The following is a 26,263-nucleotide window of genomic DNA, read 5'->3' as shown; positions in this document are numbered from 1 at the left end:
CAGGGCTCAATTCCACGACCCTGAGATGATGGCCCGAGTGGAAACCAAGAGTCTGACGCTTAACCAACCAAGCCATCCAGGCACTCCTAAAATCATTTCTTTTCCATTTTCCTGACCATAGGGCTATTCCATTTGCTACTGCTCATGAGTCAGTAAAAATATATATGGTGCTTGATTCTCGTTTATTGCTTTTCTTACAGCCAATAGTACTGCAATTAATTCTGCATGTTGTGCCCATTGATTCTTACCTTTCTCTCTGAGGATCAGCTTGTCCTGGGGTCTCATGCTGCACGTGTTCATTCTGTTTTTCCAGAGATTACGGAGGCCGACCCATCTGTAAACCAGGCATTTGATAGACCTTTAGAGCAGGATGGGCCCCATTTCCCTAGGTTTCGAATATGGATTTGTCCTTCCCTCAGAATGAATTCCCACAAGTCTGTTTCAGTCTTATGTATCTCCTCGGTGAGGAGTCCTGGTTGTCCCTGGAAAGAAGTGTCCCTTCCTTGGATATACCATTTCCAAGTTAGTGATTTCAAATCAATCTGGATACCTGTCAATTCTTCCAGGCTTAGTTTTATCCAATGGAGCAAAGGTATATGACTCTGCACTATTATTTTTTGGTTTCCCATTAGGAGTTCTGTATTTCTTAAAGCTTCATAGAGCAATCATATATGTTTTTCAAATATTGAATATTTAGGTTCTGAATATGGAAACTTTGTAGTCCAAAATGCTACTGGTAGAAAATTAGGCTTGTGTTCTTTCTTTGTCCGTGTACCATAGTCTCTACTCATTAATATTTCTTTTTTTTTTTTTTTCTACTCATTAATATTTCTATTCTCAATGGTTTTCCTGGTGCTGGATAGTTTGAAATGTCTTGATGAAATCCTTTAATGTATCTAAAACCTGTTGTTGTTCTGTCCATTCAAAATCTGTGCTTTTCTAGTTATTTTGTATATGGGTTTTAAAATTACATTGAAGCATGGTATGTGCTGTCTCCAAGATCCAAAAAGGCCTATAAGTCTTTGTGCCTCTGTTTTATCTTTAGGCAGTCCTATTGCTTGTATTTTATCTATTCCTTTACCTGGTAACTTCCTTCAGAAGACCATTGAATTCCTAGAAATTTGCAATGAATGTCTGGGTCTGATGTTTTTTTCATTGTTAATAGTTCATTCCTGTTCCCTTAAATGCTGTATTAACTTTTCCTTTTCTTGTCTTAATTGCTCCTTCTCATTATTTGTCATTATTGTCATCAGTATAGGATATTACTAGAGATTTGCACATGGAGCAACCAGTCTACATCAGATATATGTTTTTGACAAAAATGTGTTCTAATCTTCTGAAGCTCAGCACGAGTGTATTCTCTATCCTCCACTACTTCCACAGGTTTTCCTTGTCCATTACTATAATCTAATATTTTCTTCCTTGTAATTGTAGGTCTGCTGTGATAATCCCCCCGCCCAGGGGTTATCATAGTCTCCTGGGACCTCAGGATGGGGATCCTGGGGTCCTAAGAGTTTATTGTTTTTTAAACTTAAATTATTCATTGATTTGGCCTTCCTTATTACTTTATTAGCTAGCTCTTTGCCCCTTTGCCTGTCCTGGTCTAGCTGCGAGATGGTTTCATCAGTAAGATGGGAACCTCTACAATGGGCACTCAGGACACTAAGGGCTTTACATTTTTAGGGTCCTTCAGATCCATGATTACATTTCCCAGGGTCGTGGTTGTGAGCTTCTTTCTAACTTCTAACTCCATGGGGTACCATGGGTCTTCTATACAAAGTATGGCATCAGGCCTGTTGGCCCTTTTCACCATCCTTTTTAGGCATTTACCTAGTGCCCACATCATTTTTCCTTTTTTGTAACCTAGCAGCTGCTATATACAATTTCTTAACTATGTAGAGCTCTATTTCCCACTTATACCTGCGATATTTGTACAGATTTTTCCACAATTTTTGTTCACATCTTTCTGCCAAGTCATAGATTAATTTGGTCAGTAGTGGCATGTATCATTGCAATGTCCCCAATGCTTAAATTTTTCTTAGCCTTCCAAGTGCCTTTCTGAGGCAATCTCCCTTGGTCTCAGCTTTGGCTAGTTCCATCTCATGCCCTGCATGCAGAGGGGTAAGCCTTGGATGAGCTTCTGCTGCCAACCTCTCCTTGCACAGAGCCGGTCTCCGTTTCACCTGCCAGTGCCCATACCTTAGGATTTCACTCTCAGTGAGATGCCTGGGAAGTCTATATTCACACAGATTATTCCACAGTTTATTTTTAGTTCTTTTATAGTCAATTCAAGATTTTAGGAGTCTTTTCTGATTCTACTAAATTTTCTAACACATGATGAGTCAATGACATGGAATCCTGCCCTCTACACCAACTTCATGAGCACACTATGAAGGCCCACACATAAGTTGTGTCTTTCCACAATGTCAGTTTTAGTCAATCATAAAGCAAAGTTAAATCACAATTATAAAACAGGTTCAGGATTCCAAATTCAATGACATTTCACCATGTGATCAACTCAGTTTCTTACACAGCACACAGAGCGGGGCAGAAGACAAACCACAGAACAAAGCAGAGAGCAGAAAGATGTAGTAAGTTAACGAACCAAACTTGAAGTCAGTCTGTGCACAGTTGAGATAAGGCCTTGGTCAGATCCGGGGCAGCTCTGGGCACTCACTGCTTCTTATGTTCAAGGAGGAAAGGATTTCAGTTCTGTCTGGAGATCAGTGAGAAAGAACCTTGGGGAGCAGTTGCCTTTTTAAGTGGTCAGACACAGAAGGGTCAGGTCTGAAGAGTCTGACAGTTTGATGCCCAAATCCCCGCTTTCTAAAGGGATTGAATTGGTTTTAGGCCCCTGCAGAACTCCTCTGGTTCTGCTCCTTATCAGTTCTGGGGTGCCAGCTGACACTGGTCCCAGGGAATATCTCCTAGCTGCAGTACCTTTAACTTCTGTGTCACGGCTTGACACAGACCCCTGTTTGACACAGGGTCCCACTTGATGTGAGAGACTCCATTTTGCCCTCTACTGGTTGTCTCAGATCACACTCCATAAATCCAACTACTCTCTAGTATTTTTGGGTGAAGAAAGAGAGTAAAAAGACAGGAATTCTGGGCACTTGGGTTTGGAGGACTTGAAAGATGACTCTCAGGGACGCCTGGGTGGCTCAGTTGGTTAAGTGTCTGCTCAAGTCATGGTCCCCGGGTCCTAGGATCAAGTACCACATCGGGCTTCCTGCTCACTGGGGAGCCTGCATCTCCCTCTGCCTGCTGCTCCCCCTGCATGTGCGCATGCTCTCTCTCTCTCTCTGACAATAAAATAAAATAAAATCTTAAAAAAAAAAAAGAAAGATGACTCTGAGAAAAATTAAGATGGCCATCATATGACCATATATCCATAGCCTTCCCTAACAAGTTCATGTGATCCACTGAAGACCTAGACCGGGTAGTGACTCAGTGAATGCAGAGAGAGGCAGCAGGGAGAAGCTAGGAGGGCTGATGTGTGGAGGGACAAGCTCAGAGAGAGAGCCACAGGTTTCCAAGGCATCCTATTTTACAGTATATTATAGGACTTCAGTGAGGAATTTTGAGAATCATAGGAAGTAATTCATGTGAAAGTAGTTTTTTAAATAATAAAGTGTTAATGTTGATCTAAATTGTTGATAATACCATCATAAGGTTGTTCTACCCCAGTCACTGCCAATTTTAAACAGTTAATCCAGTGTTTCTGAAATAAGTGTGATATTCTACTTTTGAAGTGGAAGAGAAATTATTGTGAACCCAAAGCATCCATACATCCATACATTCAGCTACGAGCTAAGCCACAAGCTCTAAGGCTTCTCTGAAATAAAGCCAGTTAGGAAGCACCGGAAACTGACCGGTAGGAACATGTCCCTTTACATCTGCAGAAATCAACTACCAAAGCGGCCCAGGCAAGTCTGTTAACCACTGCTTCTGAGAGCTCTTTAGTTGGTCTGCTTCCTCGAGTTCTGTCTACCAGCGGTTCCTTGGGTGTGGCTTCTAATTTGAGTTCCTAAAGAGATATTATCCCTTGAATATAAATTTAAAATCATTTGTTAATTATATTCTTTCTTTAAACATTTTCCTTGACTCTAACTCCTTTCTATTAATTCCTTGATATGTCCTTTTGTTAACCATTATTCAGTTTTTCAGTGTTTTGATACAGCTCTTACTCAAAACCGTAACAGTAACAAATTTCCTCCTGCAGATGATGATAATGTCTTAGGTTGTCTTAACCTGGAATCCATGGGCTTCCAAGGACTCCATGGATGGATATTATAGAGTCATGAACTGGTATGGCATGATAACCTCAAAAAATAAAACTACGTTATTTTACCAGTAAAAATGGGCTTGTTCAGGAATAGCAGAGAACTGTAATCAGGGACAAGCAAACTACAGCTAAACCATAGGCAAGTCCTTGAACAAAGGAGAGGAGCACTTTTTTCTAGAGGAAAGGAGGAAGTTTGGAAGGCTGTTGTAAACAGAAAGTGCATTGGAGTAAACTGTGGGTTCGAAGTGTAGTAACTTTGCTTTGGCTGGGTTGTGACAAACTCAGTTGGCTGGACCGTTGAGGAGCAGGGTGGGGAAGCCTATCTTCCTGCTGGGCTAGTAAAGCAGTTTGCCTTGCAAAGTAGTCTTTTCCGGTTGGATCTGTAGTTGGTGTGAGTGGTGGGGCATGAGAGCGCCCCCTGCTGGTCCCCACAGCCGTTCTAACCCAGGTTTCCTTTTATTAATTTTCACAGGGGAAAAAAACTAACATCTCTATTTTCACTAACCTGCCACTGAAATTTAACAATTCCTTCACTTTTGGGGGCACCTGGCTGGCTCAAGCGGAAGAATATGCAACTCTTGATCGCGGGGTCGTGAGTTAGAGCCCCACATTGGGTGTAGAGGCGACTTAAATAAATACAACTTAAAAAAAAAAAATTTTCTTTCTGTTGATGGTCTTTTTGGTTGTTTCCTTGTCTTGCAACTGTGAACAATGCCGCAATGAACATAGGGGTGTGGGTATCTCTTTGAGATCTTGATTTCATTTCCTTTGTATAAACACCCGGATGTGGGATTGCTGGTTCCTATGGTAGTTCAATTTTTTTTTTTTTTTTACAAGATTTATTTATTCATTTTGGGAGAGGGGAGGGGATGAGGGAGAGAGAGAGAGAGAATACTGAGCAGACTCCACTGAGCGGAGAGATCATGACCTGACCTGAAATCAAGTCAGACTTGTTTTTTTTTTAAGATTTTTTATTTATTTGATAGAGACACAGCGAGAGAGGGAACACAAGCAGGGGGAGTGGGAGAGGGAGAAGCAGGCTTCCCACTGAGCAGGGAGCCCGACGCCGGGCTCGATCCCAGGACCCCGGGATCATGACCTGAGCCGAAGGCACACGCTTAACGTCAAGTCAGATCTTAACTGACTGAGCCGCCCAGATCCCCTAGTAGTTCTATGTTTAATTTTTGGAGGAATCTCCATACTGTTTTCCATTATGGCTGCACCAATTGACATTCCCACCGGTAGTGTACCAGGGTTCTCTTCTCTGCATATCCTCACTGTCTTGTGTTGGTCTCAGCTATTAGATAGTGATGCCATCAACTAGGGATGCCTGCAGGCATGTACACTGCCCGCACTATTTGAGGTCGGCCCCCACAGACATTTTCCCATCCAGAGCCAATCTTGTGGCTGAGCTGACCCTTGTGGCTCTTATGATGATTGCAAGATACACCTCAGCAACAACCCTCAGGGAGCTTTGAAAAAAATGAGGCTAATAACCTCATATATTCTGGAAGGTACATGGCACACCCAGAGCCCCACAGCGAGGTCTTGTGTAGAGAAAGAGCGCACACACTCGGGGCTCTGCCTTTATTGGAGTCAAGGGTGGGATGCCCAGGATTTTGAGGTTTCACTTTTTATTGGCGAATTTAAAACATAAGAGTGGGAATGAAAGCATGGGAAAGGAAAAGCAGGGTCACACAAATGGTCAGTTATGTAGGGTCACCCAGGGCTAAAGGGGGAATTTCATGGGTGGGATGCCATCGCTCCTTATCTAGCTGTACAGCTAGGAATGTGTGTATTTGAGATGGATGTCTTTGAAACGGATGCCTTGGCGATCAAAAGCTTATTGTCAGGCACTTTAACACTTACACCACTTCTTATCTGTTTTTCTTTTTTTTTTTTTTTTGATAGCCATCCTATATCAGATGTGTGGTGATATCTCGTTGCAGTTTTGATTTGCATTTCCCTGATGGTTAGTGATGGTGAATGGATAAAGAAGATATGGTATAAACAGACAATGGAATTAGTATTAGTTATTCAGACTTGAGAGGAAATCCTGTGACTTTTGACAACATGGGTGGACCTGGTGGACATTATGTTGAGTGAAATAAACCAGACACAGAAAGACAAATACTGTGTGATCTCACTTATATGTGGAATCTGCAATAGTCAGACTCATAGAAGCAGAGTACAGTGGTGGTTACTAGGGGCTTGGGAAGTAGAGGAAATGGGGAAATGTTGGTCAAATGTCAGTTTTGCAACTGAATAAATTCTGGAGATCTGATGTATAGCATAGTGACTGTAAGTATGTTAAAACTCAAAAAGGAGTTGCTTCTGCTAAGCCCCACATCACCAAATTGAGACTTAACTACAGTTTGGCTCTGCCAGAAATCAGGACCTGCTTGTTCAGCACTAGTTAATCTGCCTGATAGATCCCTGCCATTCCCTAAAGGAAGGTAACTTTGCAATAACTGACCTGCTCTTTTTCCTAGCATAACATCCTTGTTCCTGTTTCCTCCTGCCTTGGAGCTCCTTTCTCTCTGCTAGATTGGACGCTGCCTGATCCATGAATCATTGAATAAAGCCAATAAGATCTTAAAATTTTACTCAGTTAAGGGCTGCCTGGCTGGGTCAGTCAGGGAGTGTGTGACTCTTGATCTTGGGTTGTGGTTTCGAGCCCCACTTGGGTGTACAGATTACTAAAAATAAATAAACTTTAAAAAAAGAAAGTTATTTTAAAACAATTTACTCAGTTAATTTTTCTTAACAGGTGGCAATACAGTACTATAAACTTGAAATTTGCTAACAGGATAAATCCTATGTGTTTTTACTACACACAAAGGGATACCTATGTGAAGTGATGAATTTGTTAGCCTGACTGTAGGGATAATTTCACAATGTATATGTATACCAAATCAATTTTTTAAAAAAGATTTCTTTCTGTATCTGCTGTAACTCAAATGATTTCAGTTTAGTCCTTACACACACACACACACACACACACACTTCCTTTCCTTAGCAGCTAGTGTCTGCATACATCTCTGTTCCCCAATTTGTTTAAAATAGTCAAAGGGAGAAGGGAAGGGTGTGAGCATTGAGAGGGTTCATTCCCTTGGAGTAAATGAGAAAGGGTTTCCGTGTCGTGGTCATGGATCTGGTGGGCATTAGTCTTTGACCAGAGTGTATGAGGATATTAAGGTGTGTGCATGCTTATAAACTGAAGAATTGAAAGAGGGTAGGAGGAAAAAAAAATACTCCCACAAGAACCTTAGCACAACCTTCTCAGATATCTGCAGTTTAAGGTCTTTATTACAAGTAAAACATGAAAGATGTTTCCGTCAGGAAGAGTGAATGAGTCTTAAATGATCTAGAACATTTCTAATATTCTGACTTACTAGAGTGATTCAAAAGTCTGGGAAGAGAGAAAGTAAATCTCTTGTATCGTTTCTTGATGCCATTAGACCCCAGCACAACAAGGGAGCCAGATTATCCAGACCGAGCTCTCATTTTGCCAGCATGCATTTCCAAATTTCTAATGCTTCTCCCAACAGCTGACTTTTGGGAATAACCAAAAGCAGTTACTTTCAAAACGCTCCTCGTGATGAAGTGGAAAAAGGCCTGGATTAGGAGCCAGTTCAACTGGGTTTCTGTATCAGCTTTTCCACTAATTTCATGGTTTTCCACAAGTCCCTGAACTTTGGGCTCCTACATATAACAACATCAGCAACATCGCACAATTGCTGTGCTATTAAAATGACATGATTTAGATGAAAGTACTTTGAAATGCTTAAAATGCTATATAAATCCATATAATGACTAAATTCCAGAGGATAGGATCTGAGAGAGCTAAACTGACCAGTATTATAAAAGAAAGCCAAAAAGTTTACTACAGAAAAGCCCAGACTCATTATAAGTTTATGTCTCCATTTCTCTTTGATACAATGTGCTTAACAGAATGGGTTATAAAGAGAAAAAGAGTCAGAAATAGAGGAGATAGAGCCTGGGGCAGCTCAAATGCATTACTTACTGCTATTCAAGGAGTAAGTTCAAGGCCAACCACCGGGCCATAAGGGCCGCCAGCTGGTGTCTATCTGTCCAAGTGCACAGGCAACTGGGGGTCACCCTCACAGGCGATGACCACATGCCTAGTGCTCGCCGATGCCCGGTATCTGCAGTTGGGGGCCCTGGAACTTCCTGTCTCCCTGCAGTCTGTGACCTTCACTACACCCTCATGGCAGTTCATCTTGCCGTTCTTACACTGGATATTGGCGGTACTGCAGATACTACGAATGTTCCAGATGTCTTCGTGGATGAAGGTGTTGAAGCGCTTGCACTGACGCACCACCATCTTCCGTCTTTGCATCATCAAGTTGCAGTAGGTGTCATTGCCACCTGTCTCCTCAGGGTCCACATGCTGCCGCAGGAATCGCTGATACATGCGATCCTGGCCATAGGAGGGCTGTACCAGCCCCAGCCCCAGCAGGGTCAGCAGCCAGAGCAGAAGCAGGGAACGGGTCCTCTGGAGAGCCATCACTACCTGGGAGATGCCTAGACAGAAACCCAAGGGGCAGGAGAAAGGAAGGTGAGATGCGGGCACTGTGGGGAGAGGTGTTGGGAACGGCAAATAGACATTGCCTCAACTCTAGTCTCCTCTTTCCTCCTTATCTGTACCAGTTCCCCACTCTTCTCTGCTCACAACTTTTCCCGTCTGCTTTCCCAAGAGCAAAGAGTTTGCAAAACACGCTTTTCTCTGAAAACAAGAACCATTCTCTTTCATGGAGAGAACTTGCTGCAGCAAGTACAGCCACTCAGGACAGGCACTGACCGCGTGGCCGTCCAGGGCATCTGGCCTCCGTGGTCAGAGAAGGAACGGGAAGGAAAGGCAGATCTAGGTGAAACTGGAGTTGACCGTCTCTTGAGGTTATTCTCTGGTCATAAGATCTTTGGAGTTTTTGGTCCTCTAGAGACTCTGATTCCCGAAAATTTGGATAGACTCATGATTTTTCAGAGCAAATTTGTGAACTGATTTTCATTCCTTACATCTGGAATTGAGGAAGGTGCAGAAAAGAGGCCAGAGTAATACTGGGGTTAGCCTTTCCTCTCCTGCGGCTATTCTTCCTGTGGTATTAAAATCAGGTCATTTTGGAAATCCGGTTCATCCTCTGTAAAGAACCCCTACAAAAGCAGAGTACCCAGCCACCGTGCTTTGAAGGTAGTGAATATTGGCTGAATAAATAAATGAAATGAGTGAGCTCGTGAACAAATGAAATGAAATGGATATAGTGAGTGAAGGTATTTTCCAGGCTTGTGGAATTGACCACTAAGCTAAGAAACATTTAAAAAATGAATTTAAACAGCACAATCTCCACAAAAAAGGACGTGGATTGTGTCTTTTTTTTTTTCCTGTGTCCTTGTACAACCCCAAACACTAGGCCCTGGTGATAGAGTCTATTGTCATGCATCTATCCTCGATGCTCTGCCTGCCTTGTCCACAGCTATTGGGAATTATCCATATTCTCTGGTTACAAGATCTTTGTGTTGACCTCTCTTGATGGTGGGAATAAACATTTGTTTTACAGAGTTAAAAAACAAACAAACAGAAACCTCTGGAGCAACAACAAAAAAAGCACTGTGATAAAGATTTTAGAACACTGCTTTGGTTGACTAAAGAAAGGAAACCAGGTCTATCTGGCTCTAAAATCTGTACTCTTTCCACCATCCTCTGACTGCTTCTCCCATCCCACTTCCTAAATATTCAAGATACCAACGATGTTTATACTCAGGGTTGCTTGTCTCTAGCAACAGAATTCAATCAGAGGTGGAATAGGGCGGGAGCAAAGGTGGGGGTCACTCACCAACACTAACTAGCTAGACGCTGCCTTCTGGCTGTCAGTCTGGGACTGACATGGAGTCAAACCTTGAACTACTTGACTCTTGCTGTGGGGCAGGGCTGCCTCACCAGGGCAAAGAAAAATCAGCTCCATTCAACAGGGAGTGAGAAACCCAAAGTAGCCAGGGCAACTTTTTGAGTCAGACAGGCCCATTTCTACACGTGCAGTCCACGTCCAGCCTCAGCTGAATTCCTGGGATGATACCTCTGGGTACTACTGTCCTTCATTTTCAGAAAAGCTGCTTCATGGTGTCGGATCACACGCGTAAGGAACTGAAATGGCTGATGAGGGACCTGCAATCTGTTCCACCTAAGCCTACACTTTGGTTAGTGGTAATGACCATAATGAAACAGAACCATCTCTCTCTTTTCCATGCCACCTCCTAGGTTCACAGCCGCCTTCTGCCTCTACACAGAAAGTTGTAAAGTTCTAGGTCATTGCTTGTGCCTGTAGCTGATATGAGAAATGGAGTCAGGAAGAGAGGGAACGAAGGAGCTGCAAGAGGAAGGGGGCAGGGAGAAATGATGTTCAATTTACCCCTCAGCCCAGCACCAATGGATATAACTTCTGAAGGCACACTTAGCCCTCGGGTAATGGTTTCATCACAGTGGTGTACTTTAGGTTGTTTTCCCCAAATCTAATCTTGTACCTCTCATCTTGCACAGTTCTGTCTACTTTTTCTCATCCTGCTTCTTTGTGACTGAGATCACGTCTTAGCAAAATAACTGGCTACAGAGAAGATGTAAACTATTCATGCAAGAGCAAACCCATGGCCTCAGCCACACCAACTGACTGATTTAACAAGACAGGGAAAAATATTTGCCACCCGAAATCCCATGTAAACATCAATGGGTACATCTCAAGGCTCTAGGTACAACAGAAAATCAAATGATCCCCAAATCATCCCAACACATACTTTTTGGTCAGAGCTTGTCCCAAAGGCTTTTTCTGCTGCACCAGATTGACTCTCAATAAGAACTAATTTGGATATTGTGATCCCAAAGACCTAGCTTTGCCACATTAACTGTGTGACCTTGGGGAAATTACTTAAGCTCTCGGCATATTTTCTCATAAGTAAAATGAGCATAATCACAGTCCCTACCTCTTAGAGATGTTATGAAGAATAAATGATAAAATCAATGTAAAGTGCTTATCACAATGCCTAGCCTCTGATAAGTGTTTAGTAAGTGTTGGCAATGATCTTTTCACAATTTCCATTCTTCTTGGTTTCCTTTGCTTCCTTCAATCTGATAAAAATAGTGAATGACTACAGCAAATTGCATATATTTTGGATCCCCTTCCCTTTATTTTGTAGAGTACTTATATTCCCAAGAAACTATAAGCCTTTTTTAAAAAGATTTTATTTACTTATTTGACAGAGAGCGAGAGAGCGAGCACAAGCAGGGGGAGTGGGAGAGGGAGAAGCAGGCTCCCCACCAAGCAGAGAGCCCGATGCAGGGCTCGATCCTTCCCAGGACCCTGGGATGATGATCTGAGCCAAAGGCAGACGTTTAACCAACTGAGCCAGGTGCCCCATATAAGGCTTTTTTAAAAAAGCCTACTAGAATTTCCACTGTGTCTCTAGAGAAATTTGTTCTCTCCAAGTTGCATGGAATTTTCTTCCTTGAATGCCACCATTCCTCGAAGGATTTGACATTTTTGAGGTTTTTCTTCTCTTTTCCTTGCAAAGTCAATAAAGTACAGCCGACCAGCACTTCAATTCCTCAAATGATTCGCTCGAGATAAAATGACCTGCCTGTGACTTGATATTTCATTCTAAACAGCTTTTGACGGTGAGAGAACAAGAGACCCAGAGCAAAAGTGACTAGGATTGGCTCACAGCTGCTAGCTCCATCAGCAGGACAGGAAGCACCCCCATCCCACTGCCATGCGATTTCCCAGGAAACGGTCATTTGCCTTAACACTAGAGCAGAGTATGCAATGATTAATGCTCTAAGCAGATGTTTGGAGAAGACAGCAGTTTTCATAAATATGGTGTGATCAATGTAATAACGGTCCAGACCTTTGACCTTCTCCATCAAGAGCTTGAGTGGGGCAATGATCTGTATGGAAGTCACTTCACTTCATATCAGGGAGATGGTACTGGCTGGAGAACCTGAGAAAGGGTCCAAATATTCTACCAAAAACTGGAATTTTCTTATTCCTTAAGGGGTTTTTGAGATTTTATAACAAGCAAATTTTCTAATAAGAGAGGTTTGGAAAACTCTTCTCCCTAACTACAGACAGTGTTTTCAATTTTGAAATAGATAACTCAAAGTGGACAGATTCATGGGCTGAGTGTACACTAGTAACCTACTCCTCCATCACTTCTTCCCAAAATCTGAATATTTTCAGCAAGGTCGGGCTCTCCTGGGTGGCACCTAGATACTGGTCTATAACCTGAGTATTGAGCAACTAGGGTTTTGCACCCATTTCAGGGCAATGTGGGCAGCAGGGGAGGCCACCGTTGGGAATACTGTGACCACAATAGTTACATATTCACAAGATAGCAAAACTGTGACTTATAACTGTAACTTATTAACTACTTTCCAAATAAAATATTGAGGCACCAGTTGATAGAAATTAAGTTAACAGGAAGTTAATCACTTAACCGGTGGATCGATTAGTATATTTTACAAAGAAAGTGTCGTCAACCTAAGTGTATGTTTACTTGAAAACCAAATCTAGTTGAAGAAGTATAAGGGATAATGTTTGGAATCTTTCTATGACTTCCCTAAGATCTCAAAGTAGCCAGACCTTGGTCAATAAAGTAAGAGATTAAGGAGAAAATAATGTAATAATGAATAAATAAGTAAATAATAAAGTAATCACTTTTTGATCCTTATATAAAATAGCCATGAGAATACCCTAGGAACATTCCATTCAAAGCAACATCAAAAAATTACCTCCTGCTTAAGACGAGAGGTGGCTGCCCCTTGGCATTCACACACATGTGTGTGAAAGAGAGAAAGTGGAATGAATCTGTTGGTATTTAGTCCTAAACTGTTCTCCTCAAGGTTTAATATTTGTAAAAGTAATATTGGCTTATTATTTGCCCCTTCTGAAAATTCTGTTCAGTTGCCATGAGCCCTGGAATTTTCCTAGTTCTCTCTGTAAGATGAATCTAATCACCTTACCTTTACAGAAAGCTAAAGTCCACCTCCTTACTGACTGATAAGGAACTGACCGATAAGGAAAAGGGCATTTCTATTCTATCCAATCCTCTCAGGGAGCAGTTGAATCGAGAAAATGGGGTAAGATTAATAGGCCAATAATTAGTGGGAAGACTTTGATTCTTACTGATTTCAGAGACACTTTTATTTATTAGACGTGTTGTAAAATGGAAAACAAGAGATCCAGGCAGCTCATTCTCTGGGCCCCTGGCCATAAATGTTGCCGTTCTGGGATGTGGAGGGAAATGCAAGAAAAGGAGAGCAAAGCCAGCTGTGGCCTCTGGTTATGGACGGAAAAAGGACTCATCAAAGTGGACAGGCAAGCCGTGTTCACAGGCAACAACAACGTGTCTGAACCCTGGGGTAGCTCTGTACCGGCACGGAGGCCGAGGGGACCCTCCTACATGCCTGCAGGTGGTGACCTGGAAAGGAGACTTGCTTAGTCTTAAAGCTTCTCCATAAGGGTTTCCATTCTTATTTCCACAGATAGCCTTGATGCTGCCCTTGTTGCCATGAATAAAGGTGTTGGTGTCTTTGCAGGGTGTGGTCAGGCCTCGTATCTCCATCATGCTTTCACAGTATCTGGCATTCCGGCCCCTTGGTTTGGCATCATAGTGCTCGGTCAGGAAGCGTCTGTACCTGGAGTCATCCTGAGTCAGGGCTGGTGGGGTCAGACCCGGACCCAGCATGAAGACCAACAACAGGGGGCCCAGGCCCATCACCATCTCTTCCAGCAAAGACTCCTGCCAAGGGCAAAAGGAGGTGTGGTAGGGGCACAAGAACAGCATTGCCCAATCAGGCTAAAGGAACAGGGACTTTCCTCTCTGACATGAATCAGGTATCTTCAGTCAGCTAATTACATCTTTTCTTTTCCCTTCCTCATTAATCCTAAACTTTCCGTCAATCCCTTTCTTTGGAAAGTCTATTTAAAAGTTTCCTGAGGGGCGCCTGTGTGGCTCAGTCGGTTAAGCGTCTGCCTTCGGCTCAGGTCATGATCCCAGGGTCCTGTGTTGGGCTCCCTGCTCAGCGAGGAACCTGCTTCTCCCTCTCCCTCTGCCTGCTGCTCCCCCTGCTTATGCTCTATCTCCCTCTTTCTCTCTCTCTGACAAATAAATAAATCTTAAAAAAAAAAAAAAATGTTTCCTGAACACAACTTCCTGCCCCAACCATTCTTTCCTATCCCTCAGAATTGCTGAGTATTTATCTACCCTGCGGTCAGTCATAGCATTACAAAATCCATCCACACTCTGTAATTCATTTATCAATTACTATAATAACAAACTTTACACACGCCCCTGCAGGTATCAGACCACTGTGCTAGGTCCTGGATCGCAAAGACCATCAATCAAGACACACCAAATGCCTCCCTCAAAGAGGATGTAGCATCCATGGGGAAGGGTTGGGAGCTCCAATTTCCTGAGATGAGACAGTAAGATAGGGGGTGAGAGCTATGAAGAAGGGGGACTTTTAGGGAACCCTGAGCCCAGGGAAGGGTCAATCAGAGGACTGTTGAAGACAAGATTCTAGGTACTCAAGTCAGTCAGTCGGCTGGCTGTGAGAAGAGCATTTGACAGCAGTTTGATCTTCAGGTGAAGGGAGACAGACCTAGTTCCCCAAGAAGTAAGTGTTTCATGGCCAAAGGTGGAATTATGATGTACCATTTAGAAAGACCAGGAAGGAACATGGAAGAACCCATGTAATCCTTTGGGTCCGTCTGGGGTCAACTCTTACGGAGGACTGGAAAAAGAATAAAAGCTTTTTCCTAGGTGCTTCTTGCATTGGAAACACTTCGGATTATTCTCAAAGAATATTGTCGAATTTTCCCTGCACGTGTACATAGACTGTTACACCATAGGCAAATGATGTTACCATGGGATAAAAACAAAAACAAACCCCAAAACAACTCCTTAGGCTTTTTTTTCTTAAGCTTTTTTTTTTTTTTTTAAGTAAACTATGACACACATGGGGCTCAAACTTACAACCCTGAGATCAAGAGTCACATGCTATAGCCACTGAGCCAGCCTGGCCCCCCTCCTTAGATCTTTTCATCAAGTCAAAGACCTTACAATTTGCTGCAATAACTTCTCAAATTTTTCTCAAAAGAAGAAGAGGATTTCTGCCTTTATCTCTCAAGAAAGAGCTGTCAATCTCAAACTCTAGAACTCACACATCCCAGGGGTGGTGTGTCAGATACGCAAACGCACACCCACAGGGTAGACATGGTACTTTTTCCCAGAACATGATTTTAACTCAGTGATAGATAATTAAAAATAGAATTAAACAAATATAGATTATAACAAAACAGAGAACAATTTTTAATGAACTTTTTTTTTTTTTTTTTTTAAAGATTTTATTTATTTATTCATGAGAGACAGAGAGAGAGAGAGAGGCAGAGGGAGAAGCAGGCTCCCAAGGAGCAGAGAGCCCGATGCGGGACTCGATCCCAGGACTCTGGGATCATGACCTGAGCCGAAGGCAGATGCTTAACCATCTGAGCCACCCAGGCGCCCTAATGAACTTTTAAGATTGTATTTCTTATGAAATTTGAAGATTTGAGAATTGAGAGATACTTGGTGTCTGCAGCAGGTAGTTTCTGATTATACCTTTAGTTCTTTGGAGAAAATTGTAAAGAATATTCAGAGCCTTTAAAAACCACCATAGTCCATGCTCGCTTTGGCAGCACATATACTAAAATTGGAATGATGAAATTCACCATAGTCCTACACATTATATCAAATATATGTGAATACCCCCACATCCAACAATAAAAATGATTTTCACTGTAAATTTGAAACTGATGTTATGGGACGCCTGGGTGGCTCGGTGAGTTAAGTGTCAGACCCTTGATTTTGGCTTAGGTCATGATCTCAGGGTTGTGAGACTGAGCCCCCATGTTGCCTCAGCTCCACCCTAAGTGTGGAGTCTGCTTAAGATTCTCTCTCTCCCTCTGTCCCTACCCACCTCTCGCCCTCTCAAAAATAAAATTTAAAAAAAGGATTTTTATAATTCTGTTTCTAAATTGTTTGTGAGTACTTCATTTAATTTATGACTGGGTTGGGTGTTTTTTGGCAATCATCCCCACACATACTGAGAAATTCTTGCAATGGGAGAAAAATTTGACCTTCAAATTATCCTTAAATGTAATATAATTCCTATGAATACTAAATTTAAAAATAAATGGTACATTTTCATAGACATTAAATTATTAATTTTTATTTTGTGCTTTCTTGTGTGTAAGTCATAAACATGATTTTCATATCAAATAATTTTGTAGCCTTCACAGAGGCCATAGGTCCTAGTGTGTTGAATTAAACAAATATAGACTATAACAAAACACTAAGCCTGTACTGTTGCTAAACAGCCCTGGGAGTATGACTGTGAATCCAGAAAAACAAGGGAATCTGGGGTTTTGCTGGTTACATGGAAAGACGTGTGACAAGAGTAAGCAAAGTGAGCTCTCTTTCTCATCAACATTTGGCATTGATCCACCTTATCTGTTTCATAATAACTATAAACAGATTTGGTGCACTGCTAAGAAATCTTTTGACTATTCCACAATACTGATATAAATAGCAGCTGAGGGGCACCTGGGTGGCTCAGTCGTTAAGCGTCTGCCTTCAGCTCATGTCATGATCCTGGGATCCTGGGATCAAGCCCCGCATCGGGCTCCCTGCTCGGCGGGAAGCCTGCTTCTCCCTCTCCCACTCCCCCTGCTTGTGTTCCCTCTCTCTGGAAATAAATAAATAAAAATTTAAAAAAAGTTTATATTGTGCTTTTCAGTCTCCTGGGTGTGCTTTCTTTTTTTAGTTTTTTGGAAGACCTCATCAAAGTTTTACTGATTTGAAATCAACTAAGTTTCTTGCTCAGCAATGGACAAAAATTGCCTTCAAAAATCAAAGGTAATTGTAGAATCACAGGATCTCAAGGTAGAAGGGACCTTAGAGGTCACACAGTCACAGCTCTCTGGCAGAGTCAGAGTCCCAGAGTTAAAAAAAAAAAAAAAAAATCAGGAAGTAAAACGAGAGCTGGTAGTACCCAAAAGAGTCACTAAGTGGCAGTGGTGTGTAGGAATGTTCCCAACCATTCCAGGGTACGGAAGAGACGGTGGGTCCTGGTAGGAAGCGCCAGTATTATACAGATTGTGGGGATACTGCTGCTCACAGAAGGCAGCGTGAGCCCGCAGGTCTGCCTAGAGTCTCTGTCCAAACACTCTATGCTTTAGATATTAAGATCAAGGACACTTTACTAAATATTAAGTGTCAAAGCAAACAAAAGTCACAAAGCTGATCTGTCCACAAGGATATCATCAAATAAAGATTTACCTGTTGCCAGGTTTCATGAGTGCCATTTCCAAGCCATTATCTATGTGGTCTTGGGCAAACAATGACCTGTTTACTTGTCAGTGTTTCCTACTGGTGTGTAATCAATAGGAGGGCAGAGCCCATCTTAGTCACCTTGAATCACAGTGCCTGCCTCAATAATTATGTTTTTAATGATTGACTTCATTTTCCTCTCCAGGCCTAAATTTGTTCATCTGTAAAAAGAGAGTCGCTAACTGTTAAGGCCTGAAATTCCACAGTTCTCATTAAGCATAAAAGAGCCTTTTCTTTTCCTTTCCTTTTCTTCCACTAGAATGGGATTGCAGAGACAAGTTTGTGTGTAAGTTTAGTTGGTGGCAAAAGGCACCAGCTGGAAGAAATAGCTAACAGGTTAACTGAGATGCATCATTCCTTAAGGCTCAGCAGGTAAGCCAAGCCCACAGACCACCTCTAGTTAAGGCATTGGACTGACACTACATAGGTGTTTCACATCCTTAAAAAAGCATTTGCTTGGGGCACCTGGGTGGCTCAGTCATTAAGAATCTGCCTTTGGCTCAGGTCATGATCCCAGGGTCCTGGGATCAAGCCCCACATCGGGCTCCCTGCTCGGCGGGGGGCCTGCTTCTCCTTCTCCCACTCCCCCTCCTTGTGTTCCCTCTCTCGCTGTGTCTCTCTCTGTCAAATAAATAAAATATTAAAAAAAAAAAAAAAGCAGTTGCTTGTTGGAGGTTGAAGGCCCTCATGTCTCAGTCTTAGAGATTAAGGGATATCTTTGTTTCTCATTTGCAGAATTTGCACATTCATTCTCTAACAACTCAGCTAAGGTTTGCCCAGGTTTATTGTAATCCTAGTTCCCTAAGACAACCAGAAATCAAATCCTAGCAAGTATACACTAGGGTTACCGGTATCAACATCTGCTCTCCCACTCATAACTTCCTCACTTATATATATATATTCCATACTAAATTTCCCCAAAATGGGGGTTGAAATGGAACTGGGAGAAAACAAGTAAGAGATCATATGGGGTGCAGGAGTGAATCTGCCTAGGCCAAGTGTGCAGAGCCTCCCATCTGGTGGTCAAACTCATTCACACATATCCTTCTATACCCAAGCACATAACTGTCATATTTTTGCCAGTGGAATTTGTCCCACAATTTGTTTTTTAAACTAACTTCACCTTCTGTCTCAAACCAAACCCTTAGTCTTCACAAAAATTAATATACTCTTTCTCTCCCCACAGGCAATGTTTTGTATTCAAGAGATCCATCAAATTTTATGCACCAGGGAGTTAACAGTTTATGATTGTAACTACAGTTACAACTTCCATAAATATACCTTCACGCTTTTATATGTTCTAGGGCAATATTCTTCAAACTGGAAGCTTCCCACCCAATGTATATTCCTCTCTCTATCTCCTTCCTTCTTTCTTCTCTTCAACCTGCCAGTATACCTTTTTTTGATCTTGGCATGTGTTGTTCCATTGTGCTTTCAAAGAGCATCCAAAACTTTCTTAAGGAAAGAAATTCGCAGGAAAGATTACGAGAAAACAGAGCTAAAAGTATACTCTGTTTCTTTCCTTGTTAAGCCACATATAATGTTGGGGCAGAGGCTCCAGATAACCCTTCAACAGATGCTTTTCCTAGATCTTTGGGGACTTTATCACAATTTAGGAATCCCTCCTAAATCACCACTTGCTCCCAGTCTTACTAATTTCCCTTTATCCATATTTAGGCTATGCCAGAAGAAATCTGTTTGCATTTTAAACTTTAGAATCTAATTTGTTTCCTTCTTAATTCATGAACTTGGGCCAAGAGTTTTTAAAAGGGAAAAAATGGTTTCATTGAAATGGGTGGATGTCTAGAAATAGTATACATATAAACAAATAGAGAAATAGATTACCCAGGTGGAAGAGTCTTACAAAAGTCTGGAAGTTTCCCTCCAACTGAAGATGGGTTCCAGCTGTTTGTTCCTGGAGATGGGTTCCAGCTGTGCAAACCTAGAGGCCCCTCTCGGTTCTGATTATATAGTGATCAGATGAACGGGGAGGGAAGACTAGGTCTAAAGATCCCTGGTACTGGCAGAGACATAAAAACCAAGGACACTCCTCTTGGACAAACGAGGAGAGTCATTCACCTTTTCCCTGGGCATGACTGGGTCAAACATTAACCCACATGAATTAGAGATTTGTTCTGGGAGGCCAACTTTGATAAACATGGCCTTTTGTCCCACAGTTGCCTTTTTCTGATGTTTGTGGTTCCGACTCTTGCCCATGACAGGACATGCGGTGATCTGGATCCAGGAGATGTTGTTTCTGATCTTATGGGCCATCTCTAAGAACCCTGTTGGAGGAAGCCTGCAGAGTAAGATGTGGCCTCTCAGCAGGATGCTGTCCCACTGTCCTTTGTTTTTACCCACATAATTTGGTTTCATGAAAAGATGCTAAGTAGGCTCTTTCATCAATTCCACAGAACCAGGAAAGCATTCCTAGAGAAGATTATGTGACAGCTCTTGGTACCCTGCCCGGGACCTCAACCTTCCAGCCACTAACCCTCAGAAGTCTCCTTGCCGTATTTCCAGGGCTTCTCCTTCCTTTCATCCTTACCTGTTCACAAGAGATTAATCCTGAGCACTCAATCTTCTGTTCTCTGTAACGCAGTTGCAAAATTGATTATCTCCACCATCAATGCAACACTGATATTGCATCTACTCACAAAGTGGATTTGTTGATTGAACAGAAACAAGCCAACTGGGTCAAAGTTTACTGGGATCACTTAATAAAGATCCTATAGTTTCAAATATCAGGCAGCAGCAGGATGCCAACTGTTTCACGGACCCTCAGTAACCACCTCCGCTGGTGCTGAATCTCCAACAGTGCTATTTTTAAAAAATCCTCAACCCTCGGTTGTCATCCATCTACCTTCAAGTTTTCAGTCTGCCTGTCTCTGAGGTGTCAATAAAGACAGGCGGCCTGCCAATAAAATAACTGCACTTGAAATCATCGTAATAATTATCGTCATAATAATAGTCATTGCCTTTGGTTTTATGAATCTCTCACACACATGATTATATTTGACTGTCACCAGGACTGTGTGAGGTGGGTGCTACACGTAAGTCAGTTTTTCTTATGAAGGAAACTCCCTGATCAAACAGCAGAGGGATGGTGCTGTCAGACTTCAAACTCCTTATCTTCAGGGAGAGGAACTACTCATCTTTCCAGACTTGGCTTGAGCAACACCTCCTCTGAGTCTGACGGGCTCTCCTCAATACCAGCCCATGCCAGGAGAAGTTGCCCACATCTTCCTTTGGGGCTTCTCTGTACCCAGTACACACCGCGCTGAGGCAAGCATAGAGCAGCAATCCCAAGCTGACGGCTTAAAGCTGCATTGACTCTAGACTTCAGATGTGTCCTGTTGTGTGTGAAAAGCTGGTGAGTCAGCCTGAGTGAAGCCTAGCTGTGTAAGAGTCTGTGATGTCCCAGGAAAGGATTCATCCATAGAGAAGGACATGATGAGAGGAGGGAGAAAGACGCCAAGGCCATGGAGCAGTGGTGGGCAAGGACTACAGTGTACTCCATTCACATCCCCTCTGACCCGGCCTCCCGGAGCCTAGAGCGAGGAGGGCACTGCAGTAACAACTTTCATAGAAATCAAGGTTGTTTCATTAAATCTCTCTAAGATTCAGAAAGCACACAGCAAGTTAGTGTGAAGAAGTTCACCCCATGGTTGACCGGAGGTGGTATGGGGGTAGGTCGGGAGGTAAAGTACCTTCCCCAACATGAGGATCCCATTGGGACAGAGTTGAGGCAAGTCTGGACAAGAGCTAGAGCAAAAGGTCAGACCATTTGCTCTATCAAAAAGGAAGAGGACACTGCGTGCTGGCATCTTTCGACATTTTCAGCAGCATGGGCCCCTTTGTAGGGCAGGGATAGACCTCACCCAGGGAGGTGGAGCAAGAAAGAAGTAAATGGCAGCCTCACTGTCTAGGTTAAAGGGGCTGGTTTGCAAATATGTTTACACCCCCTGGGAACTTCAGGAATAATCGGAGAAGAATGTGAGCTGGTCTGGAGTTCTTACAACATGGGTGGGATGGATCTGGCTTTACTTTAGGTTGGCAAACAGGCCATTAGCCATCATCCTTTGATGATTAATTAGTCTTCTTGTCTCTCCATTAGATGGAACCCTTAGAGAGAAGAATAATTGTGTCATTCATCTCTGCATTCTTAGTATCTCAAAGAGTGACTGACTCCTAGGCCCCAAGTTCTTCTTGTTATCCCTCATTGCTTCTAGAAATGTACCACCTGATCTCACTTTGGAGATCCCAACCATACAAACTCTCCTGGCTTCTCTTAAGACTTACAGACACAATTGGGTTTGGTACCAGTTACCAAACAAGGTAGGCCTAATTCCCTGGTAGAGCAGGAAGGCTTTCAAGGTTCCCAGAAAAACTCTGCTTCTGGTATTACTGGTAAATCCTGACCTTCATTTCTTAGGTATTGGTTCCTATGCAAAAATCCCTAGGAGGATTAGCTCCTTAAACAGCTGTCTGTGATTCACACATGCTTGTGCTTATACTTTAGAGGCTATCTTAAGAAGAGTTTTTGGTAGGGGGCGCCTGGGTGGCTCAGTCGGTTAAGCATCTGCCTTAGCTCAGGCCATGATCCAGGGGTCCTGGGATCAAGCCGTACATCAGGCTCCCTGCTTGGTAGGGAGTCTGCTTCTGCCCCTCCCTACTGACATACTCTTCTCCCCCCCCCCCCCCACCAAATAAGTAAATAAAATCTTAAAAAAAGAAGAATAGTTTTTGGTAACTGGAATGGCCTGAGGATTTGAGGAGGGAGAAAAGTGGGCAGCATGGCGAACCTGAAAAAGGCAAACTTCACGGGCTTTTCAGCTGTGGTGAGGCAGAGTCCTGCTTAAGCGTCACTTTTTTCCCCTGTCCTCTTCCCTTTTTCCTGCATCTCCACCCAAATTCTGAGCTAAAAGGAAAAAAGTCTAAGGAAGTGAGAAAAGGACCAAGCACACAGCCACAAACTGCCTCTCCCTCAGTACCTGGTGCCTCAGAGTCACTGAAGTCTCTGAAAGGAAGGGATAGGCGTCTCTGCCCACACAACTGTTCTGCCAAATACCAAAGTTCAAAGTCCTTTAGGTACTGAGAGAATCAACAAGACATGGGGCTCGCTGAGTGGGGCCTCTACCGGTATCTAAGAGAGTGTCCTAATGCTGACTTTCCTTTTGTAGGCAAACCCACGATTTGAGTGGTACCTATTTTAAGTGAATCATATATTACTTATTACTTTTTAAATAGATGCTGAAGAAGTGAGTTCTAAAGAGCTATAAGCCAGTCATTTGGTGGGGAGGACACTGCCAGGCCCATACAACACCCCTAAGGCCTCAGCAATCCCAGACTACAGAAGAAGCTGCCAACTCCCAGTCTGTGGGGATCAAGATGACTTCATCAACAGGATCCTTCTCTGATAAATCACCTAAAGGCAGAGATAAGGTACTCCATTCCCACATCACTCACTCACACACACACACACACACACACACACACACACACACAGTCCCATGGCTTGAAACACCAGTTCAAACACCAACTCACACAAACAGATCAGCCTCTGATGTTAGCTTTATGCTGTGGTGCTGGGGAGCAGTCTTTCACCTCTGAGTACAGCCAGGTCCCTTCCTCACCTCTAGGATTTCACTTGACAACTTGGGGAGAATTCACAACCTCCCCCACATAGTTGACCAGGCAAAAAGCCAGCTAGGTGAATGGCGAATGGTTGCTTTCATTCTAATTGTTTTTCTTTCTTTCTTTCTTTTCTTTTCTTTTCAGCTTGGCACAATGAGGTTTTGATGAAACATAAAATAAAGGTTTGGGGAAAAAAAAGTTTGACTATTTCATTAAAATGCATCTAAGTGCTTACTCATTTGTATTTCAAAATACTTACAACAAGGAATTATATATATCTCTTCTCAGTAATTTTAATAGGGGTGAAGCAATTGTCAATTGAAAAAAGCCCAATCATATATTCTTTTAAATGTTTTGACAGCTTCAGCTTGAAAGTCATTCCCCTTTTCCTGAAAATTTTCCTTTGTCTCTTCTTTACACCTTGCACAAAGACACAGGAAGCCCAGGGTTCTCCTTCTAAGGACTCAAGTGCTGGTGTCCTTTACCCTTTATACAGAGTATATATGTTTAATTCTGTCCTTAAGACAAATTATAAAATTAGGTGATGGAGAGAAGTGACTAATCTCTAGATTTGGTTTAACTCTAACATTTTTTTTAGGTTTATAAGCATGAAACTAATTTACTAACAGAAGTAATGGTTAAAAGAGGATGAAGATCCAATGAAAAGAAGGATCATGTCTTCAGGAAGAGGGGACACTATGACTGAGGGAGAATGGGCCAAAGTCTTGTTGACATGCCTGTGTATTTTCAAACAAAGACAAAAATTACACATTCACTTTTCAACAAACTCTGAGCTTTGTGCCCATTCTCTTTCCCAGATATCTCAAGGTGTTCTTCTGAGAATAACCTTTAACAAAGATTGCTCTTTGCTCAAGTACAGATTAAATGGAAACTCCTAATGAGGGGTTTCATTTGGCCTGCTTTGGTCCACTTTCTTAGCCATCTACTTTAATTTCTGAATCACATGGGCAAATGCTTCCAACAATAACTTGACAAATCTCTTACCTTTGCCTGCTTGTAACCTGACATCTGCTCTTTCAGCAATAGCCAGAGCCATTCTTCTCTTCCTGGAATGGTTTTCCCTGTCCTTTCTGCCAAACTTCATAGCTCTTGTCCACATTACTAGAGACCTTCTTTTCTGTAAGTGCCATCTTACTAACACCCTGCCACCCCATGAAGTCATAGAATAAGAAAGAGGGAGACCTGGAGACTATCTATCAAGCCCTCATTGTACAAATGAGGAAACTGAGGTGTTTCTGCACTGGCCCAAGAACATCTGGTGTCCAGGGACTAAAAGCTTTCCAATGTACCACACGGCTTTCATATTCCACACTAGCAATTTCTAGAAAATTAAAACTAATTTTAAAGGTGCCATTGAAAGTTGCTGTTTAAGGAAACCTACTAAATATTTCCATGAATTTCAAAAATATTTTACCTGTAAAAAAGAGTTGCTTAAAATAAAGTGTGTGTAACAAAAGTGTCCTTCTGCAGGAGCTAGTTAGTAACTGTGTAGTTATGTAGTTCCTCGAATACTTGAGGCTGCTTCTGGGAAGTTGGTCAGTGGGGTTCAGATAATTATGCCACTTGAGTTTCTAGTGATTACATTTATGACTTGATTATAAGGTTCTTAAGGACACAGAGGGAGGGTCTTGCCTCATTTGAGATTTCCCTAGACCCAGAATGATGCTGAAACTGTTTTTACTGTCCTTCCTAAATAAAGATGCTCCGTTTTGCCCATGTGTTACCACATGACACGCTGTCTCAGAGTAAAGAGGTTGAGGACCCCAACATTCTAGTAAGAAAGCTTAGAAAGGAGGCTGTTGGCAGTGTCTCCCAGAATTTTGCAACCCTGGCTACGGGTGGGTTAAGGGTGAGGAGACAGAAGTGAGTCACCAGAAAACAAATACGCAAGTCCCAAAAGGCAGTTATGCTGGCAAAAACTGGACAAGGAAGGCCTGCTTCATAAATCTGGCGATCAACCTGTGTACCAAGTAAAGAATCCTTAGGTGTGAGCAAGTGCAGGCCTTCCTGGGCTTCCATTCCGTTCGCCAATTCTGCACCCTCCTCTGAGCCTACATTCTAGGCACTAGACTTTCACGCAGCCGTCTCTGCTCAGCTGCGGGAAGTAAATCTCAGGGTGGGAATGCAGACTTCGCTAACTCATAAAAGAACAAGACTCACCTTTCTTCCCATTCCTCAGCGGCTCCAACCCGGTTCTGCAAACGCCTCCCCGAGGAGCCCCACACTGCCTCTGCTAAGAAGGGGCCCAAACGCTCTTGGTAAAACTACTGACAAGGAGGAGGAGGAGAGAGAGCAGGACGTGAACCCACCTCGGCCAGGGAACAGGGCTGCAGAAACGCGCAGGACGGTGGAAAGTTTTTCTCACCGGCTTCTAATCCCCCCTTGTATGATGATAGGGAGCTGTGGAAGACGCAAAGACGTCCTTTTAAATCCTGCTTTGGATCCTGGGTGGGGTCGCCGTGCGTGTGTGTACACGAACGGACGGGGGATGCAGCCGGGCGAGGAGGGCGGCGCCGGAGCCTCTGTGCAGTTGGGACCGCGCCCTGTTTCTCCCGGGAGGCCCCTCCCGCCTGGACCTGCCTCTGGAGTGGGCGCCGCGGGCGGGCCCTGCCTGGGAAAGGAGAGGGCCTGCAGATCCGAGCCCCCACGCGCAGCGGCCGCGAGGACAGAGCCTCCGGGGACAGCGGGCCTTGGGACACCGGCCCCTGCTCCCGGGAGCGAGGCGGTCCCTCCGAGGTGTCCGCTGGCGGAGAGTCCAGGCAGTTTCTCCCCGCAGAGCTCATCAGCCCCCACTGGCACGCGTTGGTTCAGCGCACCTCTCTTGTGCAGAACAGTCGGAAAGCGAGAAAGTTTGTACAGAATTGAACTTTTGCATAGTTT

At 43.1% G+C, this 26,263-nt stretch overlaps 3 protein-coding genes across 7 annotated transcripts in view; all 3 read right to left on the bottom strand.

Moving 5' to 3' along the window:
• Positions 1–25,835, bottom strand: part of EDDM3B (epididymal protein 3B) — a 38,924-nt gene extending 13,089 nt beyond the window's left edge. Inside the window, exons 1-2 of the mRNA XM_036117992.2 lie at positions 25,693–25,835; positions 249–334 (exon numbers count right to left, since the gene is read on the bottom strand). The gene's annotated coding sequence lies outside the window, so the exon portion shown is untranslated. The remainder of the gene's footprint in view (positions 1–248; positions 335–25,692) is intronic.
• On the bottom strand, positions 7,580–25,831 carry RNASE4 (ribonuclease A family member 4). 3 transcript variants are annotated; one of them, XM_036117998.2, is made up of 2 exons: positions 25,693–25,831; positions 7,580–8,836 (listed from the first exon to the last, which is right to left on the bottom strand). In XM_036117998.2, the coding sequence occupies exon 2, from the start codon at positions 8,817–8,819 to the stop codon at positions 8,376–8,378; it is 444 nt and encodes a 147-aa protein (XP_035973891.1). In that variant the 5' UTR covers positions 8,820–8,836; positions 25,693–25,831; the 3' UTR covers positions 7,580–8,375. The 3 variants fall into 3 exon arrangements, with proteins under 3 accessions (XP_035973891.1, XP_035973894.1, XP_035973892.1); XM_036118001.2 differs by lacking the exon at positions 25,693–25,831 and adding an exon at positions 19,590–19,724; XM_036117999.2 differs by lacking the exon at positions 25,693–25,831 and adding an exon at positions 19,571–19,708.
• ANG (angiogenin) lies at positions 11,523–26,186 on the bottom strand. 3 transcript variants are annotated; one of them, XM_036117995.2, is made up of 2 exons: positions 25,693–26,186; positions 11,523–14,095 (listed from the first exon to the last, which is right to left on the bottom strand). In XM_036117995.2, exons 1-2 carry the CDS (start codon positions 26,164–26,166, stop codon positions 13,637–13,639), a joined length of 933 nt encoding a protein of 310 aa, XP_035973888.2. In that variant the 5' UTR covers positions 26,167–26,186; the 3' UTR covers positions 11,523–13,636. The 3 variants fall into 3 exon arrangements, with proteins under 3 accessions (XP_035973888.2, XP_035973895.1, XP_035973896.1); XM_036118002.2 differs by lacking the exon at positions 25,693–26,186 and adding an exon at positions 19,571–19,703; XM_036118003.2 differs by lacking the exon at positions 25,693–26,186 and adding an exon at positions 19,590–19,684.
• Positions 26,187–26,263: the final 77 nt, after the last annotated feature.

The sequence above is a fragment of the Halichoerus grypus genome, chromosome 8 (assembly GCF_964656455.1).
Source record: "Halichoerus grypus chromosome 8, mHalGry1.hap1.1, whole genome shotgun sequence".
In the NCBI taxonomy this organism is placed as follows: Eukaryota; Metazoa; Chordata; class Mammalia; order Carnivora; family Phocidae; genus Halichoerus; species Halichoerus grypus.
This window is presented reverse-complemented; position numbering and strand designations above follow the sequence as displayed.

Coding starts and splice junctions, on each gene's coding strand:
- RNASE4 (XM_036117998.2), bottom strand. CDS start 8,819: ATGGCTCTCCAGAGGACCCGTTCCCTGCTTCTGCTCTGGCTGCTGACC.
- ANG (XM_036117995.2), bottom strand. CDS start 26,166: ATGAGCTCTGCGGGGAGAAACTGCCTGGACTCTCCGCCAGCGGACACC. Junction 14,096..25,692: donor AGCCCTGTTCCCTGGCCGAG/GTGGGTTCACGT, acceptor TGCCCTTGGCAG/GAGTCTTTGCTGGAAGAGAT.